This window comes from Aptenodytes forsteri, unplaced genomic scaffold (genome assembly GCF_000699145.1).
Source record: "Aptenodytes forsteri isolate BGI_AS27 unplaced genomic scaffold, ASM69914v1 Scaffold83, whole genome shotgun sequence".
NCBI lineage: Eukaryota > Metazoa > Chordata > Aves > Sphenisciformes > Spheniscidae > Aptenodytes > Aptenodytes forsteri.
Genome location: NW_008795371.1, coordinates 3,578,256 through 3,586,643, shown reverse-complemented (window position 1 = coordinate 3,586,643; position 8,388 = coordinate 3,578,256). Strand labels below are relative to the sequence as shown.

The 8,388-nt window shown below is 40.8% G+C and overlaps 1 protein-coding gene across 1 annotated transcript in view; it reads right to left on the bottom strand.

The window, feature by feature from the left end:
- Positions 1 to 4,381, bottom strand: part of BLM (Bloom syndrome RecQ like helicase) — a 17,433-nt gene extending 13,052 nt beyond the window's left edge. Inside the window, exons 1-4 of the mRNA XM_009280385.2 lie at positions 4,257 to 4,381; positions 2,309 to 3,054; positions 1,338 to 1,514; positions 793 to 911 (exon numbers count right to left, since the gene is read on the bottom strand). Coding sequence (XP_009278660.1) covers positions 793 to 911; positions 1,338 to 1,514; positions 2,309 to 3,054; positions 4,257 to 4,351 — 1,137 coding nt within the window. The 5' untranslated portion in view covers positions 4,352 to 4,381. The remainder of the gene's footprint in view (positions 1 to 792; positions 912 to 1,337; positions 1,515 to 2,308; positions 3,055 to 4,256) is intronic.
- Positions 4,382 to 8,388: the final 4,007 nt, after the last annotated feature.

Below are 8,388 nucleotides of genomic sequence, written 5' to 3'. Positions count from 1 at the left end.
TAAAGATATTGAACAAGACCGGCCCCAAAACTGAGCCCTGGGGAACACCGCTTGTGACTGGCCGCCAACTGGATTGAACTCCATTGACCAGTCAGACTATCAAAAACTGTACTTGATGAGAGAAGGATTTGTCTGAGCTTCAAAACCCTGCATCATAATCACTTTTGTCTCATACCCCAAAACATCTCTGTATTTTTCCCTAAAATGCTTTATCCACCTTTGTTTCCCTGATCTCTCAATCTCAATAATACACTAAGGATGAAAAAAAAACATCTCTGTATTTTTCCCTAAAATGCGTTATCCACCTTTGCTTCCCTGATCTCTCAATAATACACTAAGGATGAAAAGACACTTCACTGAGGCAAAAGCAGTTCATAAGTCATCAGCTTTAGGAACACACATCTTCTGCACTTGCATTTCTTTTCTCTGTGTATTACTTCTCCAGAAATGCTTAGCATCACCAGAACCCTCCTAGCTCAGGAATTGTGAGTGCTTATTTCTGCTACAAAGCCAGGCTGCTCCTATTTAGGTGTCTAAATACAACTCTCAGAATGTAAGAAGCAGGCATCTGTACTTGAAAACTAAGCTCCAATAACAAATATACACAAGCATCAATAAATTTAGCAGTTAGACTGCCAAGATATTCTAGTTCATCTAATTTAGTTTGTCCTAGACAACTTTGTGTGCCTTTTACAGTTTGTATTTGAGAGCCAGAAGATTTACTGTAAAGTGTCAGATTTCTAATTCACTTATCTGCAGTTAAATTGAATAAAGTGAGCTGTTTGAACTTACATCTAAAGTCTTCAGTTTCTGAACTTGATCTATTATCAGCGACCTCAGTGGAGAGATAACAATAGTGACTCCAGCAGAAACACACGCTGGTAACTGGTAGCACAAGCTTTTACCACCACCTGTAAGGATTAAACAGAACACAACAAATGTTAGATACGAAGAGGAAAGGGGGACAGTGCGTAGGAGGAGTGGAAGAGGGGAGACCTATTTCTTACTTCCCATTTTACAGCACTTTCAGAAACAATTAACTTTTACCAGTGACTACCTTTAATATGATACCTGTAGGATAAGGAAGAGTTATCACGTGAAAGATTATGGAAGGCAGAAATTCAATCACCTCATTCAAAATACCAAAGTGCATACAAAATTCCAGAAACCCTGCAGCCACAGAACTCAAGCAGCACAATTTATTGCCACCTCCACAAAGGCACAGAGAAGGAGAAGAGTTTGTCACGGGCCTTGCAAAAGGAGCTTCAGGTCTTTATTGCTCAAGTGTGTGCCAGACCTCAAAAGCCTGCAGCTGCGTGGCGTTTGGAGATACATACCAGTGGGCATTAAGATGAAACAATCTTCACCCAGAAGAGCAGCATTGATGGCCTCCAGCTGATTTGTCCGAAAATAGTGCAAACCAAACTTTTTGTGAAATATATTCATCATTTCTTCAGAATGGGAAAATTTCATACCCCTGAAACGTTCTAGTGCAGGGTTATTAACCGGTGGATCTAGTAAACAAAGAAAATGTACTTACAATAAGTTACAATATCAAGTTGCACTATCCCTCTTGCAACATAAAACTGCTTCAGTATAATGGATGGCTTAGCCACCACTTCAACCCTTTAAACCTTTTAAACTCAAATCATGACTTACTAAAAAAAATTGCATTAATCTAGAATTTAAGACCGGCTAAAGTGTGAATTTTGATTATATACAAATCTCTGGAAACAAGCTTCTTACCTATGCCTGTATAAAATGCCTACTCTTACACTAACAAACTTCATCTCTGTCACAAACCGTGAATAGGCTCCCCGTTCGTGGGTACCTAACAGTAGGTCCTAGCTGAATCAGCGACAGAGAAGCTGATGAAACGGGTTAACATTTTCCTACAGTAACCGCAAATAATACTAACCCACCCCTGTGCCCCCGAGGGATTAGGTTTGCTTCAACAAGTGCCCATTTTTGAACATTTTGCATAAACAGCTAAAACTGTTTTACAGCTTTGAATTAACAACTGCAGAATCATTATTTAATTAAAACACAGAAACATTCTAGTTTCCAATTTTAGCAGCTTCATCTTCCCAGCAGCCTGCAACCTGCATGGCAAATAAATATTCAAGAAGTTTGGCACCACTTGGAGGAAAAAAAACAGAAGATAACTTTGCAAACAGAAACCAAAAGAAATTTCCACAGAAACAAAAGGCATTGATGTAATCTACAGTAAGTTACTTGGCCTTAGGTTTAAAAATAAGTGAATAAAAATTTAAAAAGGGAAAGACTAATCCTAATGAGCATAATTTACCTGAATGGTTCTTTGTTGCCGTCAAGAAGCTTGATTTTGGAGCAGCAGGATTTGATACAACAGCAGATCCTTTGGCTCTGGACATTATCTTTGACAACAGCGATTTGGCAGGTGGCCCCTCCCTGACGGGCTGATACAATGGCGTAGATGGCGTTTCAGGTGCCAAAACATTCACCGAGTTCTCCCAGCCCTCATCAAAATCATCAATATCAAAGTGATCAAGGTCAAAGTCTGTGTCGTTTATACCTAAACTGTCTTCTGCAGGAATGCCAGTAGGAGCTTTGCTCTGACCTTTCAGAGCTGTGCTTGAAAGAGGCCTCTCCAGCAGATGATGGTTTCCACCGTTTCTCACCCCTGTTTTTTCACACCAGCTGCTGTTGAAGGACATCTCAGAACAGAGGCTGAGGGAGGCTCCATCTTTGCCATTTACCTTGGAAGAAGACAGTGCTGTAGTTTCTGGGCAGGTGATCTCCTCAATACTTTGCTTTGAAGCATAAGAGGTATCCAAGGTTTGATTTTTTTTGGTAGAAAAATTGCTTGAATTAACAGTCCCAGAAAGCATAGATGGGAGGTTTGTGGATTTTGGTGAGTTTCTATCAGAACTGAAGCTCCAGTTCGGGCCAGAACACAGAGCAGTACCAGGACATGCAAGAGGGTCCCTTTCCACACATGCCTTCCAGTTTCTAGGAAAAGCGTTGTTTATGCTACTTTTGTTCAAAGTGAGAGAATTAGCTAGCAATTTTCTCCTGGGAGAGATGGCAAGGGAAGGAAGAAGGGAAAAAAAAAAAAATTTGGTCACAAGCAATGATTTATCAAATTCTACAACATACATTAAACAGTTTTGTCTCTCTCCTATTGAAAACATATGGTGGTTACATTGTATTCTGTGTCACTATATTTTAAAAATATTTCAAACAAATCTAGGGAAGAGAGAATAATACCAGAAAACAGTTGAACAAAATAATTACATCATCTTCTCTGCAGACATAAAATAAAAGAATTCCTAATAGCAAGGAACTGATCCAGACAAGGTAGAGCATAAAAAAAAAAAAATAATCTTTAGAGGCACAAACCTGAAGTTAAAAAAGTAAAAATATGCTTAAACCAAATTATGTTTTTATGTACTTTCTAAAGACTATGTCTGACTACAGTAATACAAAATAATTACATCATCTTCTCTGCAGACATAAAATAAAAGAATTCCTAATAGCAAGGAACTGATCCAGACAAGGTAGAGCATAAAAAAAAAAAAATAATCTTTAGAGGCACAAACCTGAAGTTAAAAAAGTAAAAATATGCTTAAACCAAATTATGTTTTTATGTACTTTCTAAAGACTATGTCTGACTACAGTAATAAGAGGAAATAGCATAAATTAGTTTTACTGAGAACGTTCAGAAAAAGCACATAATCCCATTCCAGAAAAAACAAAACAAAATCCTAAATCTCAGTATTTTGTCTACATATTGTGTCATCAGATTATGCAGAAGTTAAAGAAGCAGATTGCAGTAGCAATAATCAGATTGAAAGATGACAAGTACATGGATATTAGGAGAAGTCATAATCACTCTAGTCAGTGATAGCGAGTCTCATAGAGAGAATATTAAATTAATGCCTCCGGTTACAAGAAATCAGGATGACACCTAGCAGGTTATATCACACCACCCTGCTTCTTTGGAAGCATCTGGTGCCGGTCACCTTCCAGAGAAAAGGTACAGGACTACCTATGCCTCAGACTGAATGTGGAACTGGATTCCTTCTTCTGGCAAAACACTGGGATTGTTAATACTTTCAGCTGTTTTTTGGATTTTTTTTCTTCATTCGGTCAGTAATTTTAAGCTTTTAAAAAATCCTTCCATATCATCTTTTCAGTGTGATGGAGACACCTGCAGGCATGACACCGCTTCACACAGAGCACGGAAACGCGGAAGGCTGCTTATTAAAGCGTACCTGAGATCTCTCTGCTGGAGAAGTTCTTTTGCGCATGACAAAGACGTAAGCTCATGAAGCGGAATGGCATCTACCAGCTTACAGATATCATCCATGACGCCATAGAGTTGCTGTTCCAATTCCAAGCCCTTATCTGTTAGATGGAGTGTATTTTAGCATACAGTAATATTGATTTTTATTAGAATATATAACAAGATGATACCAGTCTCCCAAAGGACAGTAAATTGCAATAAATAAGTCTAAATAATTTACTTTCAATATGTTTTTAAAAAGTCCATTCACATAAAGAAACTGCTTCTGTGTGCATGAACTCAGCTAGTCTACATATTTTTGCCCTTGCCTTTTAATTATCCATCTCTATATATTTTCCAAACCTCATCACAGTTCTTTAAAACTTAATTCCAAAAAACACTAGTTTACGTTTTGCTTATCTCAAATTACCCCTCCCCAGACACACTAAAACACATTTTATCAAAATATTACATTGCAATTCCAGTCTAGAAAGTACTGTAGAAAACATCCCACACGTGAAAAGTCAGCATTTGTCACCTCATGACCTTCCCTTCCAAATTCAGTACCACTGCAAACCATCTGGATTTTGCCAATGAACTGCACCGGACCTCAAACCGCCGCTACCGGGGGTGTGATCCCTCAGACTAAATTCTGTCCTCTGCTACACTTGGCTAACGCTGAACTACCTGAGGGTCAGAAGGGCACCTCTTGCAACAAGCTAATGGTCCAAATTGGCCAGAAGTTTGCTGCAGGTACACTAAAGTATGACAAGATGGAGCTTGACTAAAATGATTTCCAGAACAGCATCATTAAAACATAAACATAAAAACATGGCTCTGGGCATTTATAAACACATTTTAAATGACACAAAACATGGCTCTGGGCATTTATAAACACAAAATTTTAAATGACATTGTAGAACAGTACCATAAGCTACATTTTTATCTATCTTGAGAGGAAAGATCTGCAGCCTTAAAACCAGGTTGTGCCACACCTATACTTAGTAACTTTTCATTCTGCAAGTGAAACTCAGAAACATTTTAGCTCAGTAATAGCATCTGTGCCAGCTCAGCCAGCATCTGTGGGAATCAAATGGAAGCACTGACACAGCTCCAGCTTACAGTGACGTGTCTTTGTGCCACAGCTGAGTTCGGGACTGATTTGGTCGATCTGTGCTTTTAACTTCTGACAAGGAGGTCTGTGCGGTATCCCACACTGGTACTGAGAAACCCAGAATCAGGATCAGACAACACCCCTGAGCCTACACATCTGAAAACCCTGTGTGAGACTCAGTCCCCTGCTTCGTTGTCCCCATCGGTCACTGTTAGTTAATGCTCTCAGGTTACATGGGATATGCAGGAGAACAAGAAGTTGCAAACCATCCCCAAAATCTAAGGCATAAAACTTCAAAATGTTTTGTGTACCTGCATCCTCCGCACTAGGATCACTTTCAGCAACAGGCTGCATTGTGGCAACCTTCCCAGGCTTGGACTCAATGCTGCTAGCTGTGGCTCTTCCACCAGTTGGAGATTCTTTGAAAATATTACTAATATTAAAAGAAAAAGTCATTAAAATACAGATATCTGCAAATCAATGCATTTCCGTAAGAGAAGTTTATCTTTTAAAATAACAGCATTTAAGATGCATGTAAAAGATAAACAAATTTCTGGAAACCCAGTTAAAATGCAAGTAGCTGAGCAGTTTGTCACTCATCCTATGTGCCGACGTGTAAAGACTTGCTTCAATATTTTTTTTTCCTCCCACTACGAAAGGGAAAAATAACTCTGCTTTTTCTGAAGCAAAAGCCAACATTGGCCATAAAATGAAAAGTGTTTCATAAAACATTAATAGCAGCTGTCAACGACTCACCTGCCAAGCAACAAACAGACACAATCAACTCAATCTGTAACTTTTAAACAAGCGCTAGTTTCTTGTCTTTTTTGGTACTTTTTAAAATCATCCTAAAGACAGACAGTTTTATCAATGAACTTTGTTTTACCCAATGCTTTTTACGGAAGGCGAGAAGGAAGGCAGCTCTTCTTCAGGGGAGGGTGGAACGACATCTAAGTAATCATCCTCTTCAAGCTCAGTGCCTGCAAACAGCTCGATGTCAACCCCATCCAGTTCTGGAGAGCAATTTTTCTCGTCACTGCTTGGCTTCTGGCTCTCACCACTTTTATCATTAGCAGCTGAAAAAGAAGTGTATTAATATTGTTTGGTAACACTGTAAACTCATTCTGGTTTAAACAAAAATAGAAGGAAAAAATTAATAGCCAGATTTCAAAACACTCCTTTAATACAGTTTCTGACTTTTAAAGGACAAAAAAATTACTGCTCCCTTTTTCTCCCCCATTAAAAACAAACAGACAAAAACCCCACAAACCCTCTTTTAAGCGGAAAACTTACATAGCTGGCCTATAGTTACCTTCCCCTATCAGAAGAGAAAAAAAAATAGCTTCTTCAAACTTAAGAGGAATATTTTCCTACAATAGATTTTATAGAAAACTATTGTCATATTAAATATTAGCTTAAAAAGAGTGCAGACTCATCAACTAGCATAGTCCCTATACTGGAATTAGAAGGTAAATTTACATGTATAGTGCCTTATATGACAAATCCTACTAAGAAAGGCCAATATCATTAATCTATGAAAATTCATTTCACAGAAAGAGGGCGAAAAGTAACAAAATATTCTTAAGAAGAAAAATACAGTCCACAAATCCTTTTGCCATTTAATGTCATGGCAGCATCCCAGAACACTGTTCAGCATTATTCAGTTGCACAAGCGTATTAATTTCACGAATAAAGATGAAAAGTTTCAAAACATAACAGGTAAGGCACATAAAATAGAGAAGCTAAGAGGAATCCAGAGCTACCAAGGAAGCACTCTGACTGATGGTCATGAACTTCTTGGTCATAATTGAGGGCTGGAATTTTTTCTGTTTTGCTTTAGATTGAGAGAGATCTCTTTTTCTGGTTTAATATTTCTCATCATTACGTTTAGGCACAAGATGATTTTATGACTCTCTTGTATGAATCTTAAAAGTGCTTTTCTTTCTATAACATCCCTATAGGTTATTGCTCTTCATTTCTGGAATGTCATATGGGAAGTCTTGCAACTCCAATACTACCATGCGACCATGGTATCTGCCACAGAGACGACGCTTCACTATTTAGAACCCTGCACTTCCACAAGCTGCAGTTACCCAAACGAAATCCACGTACCCACGACTGCTTCTCAGATATGAGCATGCAGCTCCCTCTGATTTCTGAAAAATCAAGCCCTCTGTGTGCAAACACGAACATATTTCCTTCTAGCTCACTGGTACTTTAAAATAAATCGTTACCTGGGTGAGCCTCTTCCCTGCCATCATCCAAAATCACATCAGCAGGTAAGTTCTCCCAAAGGCCCTCACCCACAGACTTGTTACCGCTGCAGGGAGCTGAATCCTCAAGACAGATCAGAGATTGCTGCGACGAGGGTCGTTGTTCAGCCTCTGGAGAGGTCTCCCCGTGCTCCGGAGCGCTGCGGCTGCAAGGCCCCGTGTCGTCGCCCACGGTCCCGGGGGGAGAGGCAGGTGGCTCATCCAGGCGGGGGTTCGACCTCTGGGAGGCCTTGCAGGCGGCCCGCTGCCCTTTGGGGGACAGGACCGGTGGTCTGCAATACTTCTTTTCGATTCCCGACAAATCGAAGTCGTCAATGTCATCCCACTCATCTTCTATGGTAATGACGGGGCCAGCCGCAGGACCGGGCCCGGCCTCCCGAGCAGGAGCACCGCGCAGCCCCTCGGTCACACTCCTCTTCCCGGAGGCCGCGGGGCCTTTTGACGCCTCCCGAGACCTGACGAGCGCCGGGCTCGCACAGGCCGGCTGGAGGCCCCGTCCGTGGGGGCTGCCTGCTGCCGGAAAGAAGTCCTGGATTTGTGCATTATTGTCCTTGGAGGCGGGGAGGGACGAGGCGAGCGCAGCCAGGGAGGTGTTAACGTCTTTGTCCCTCAACGCAGGGGCGGCGGAGAGGCCCCGAGGCTCCCTGGGCAGGGCGCCGGCCGGAGAGGTCTTCTTGAAGGTAAAGCCCCTGGAAAGAGACGAGCCCCTCGTTAGCGCCCCAGAAGCTCGCTGC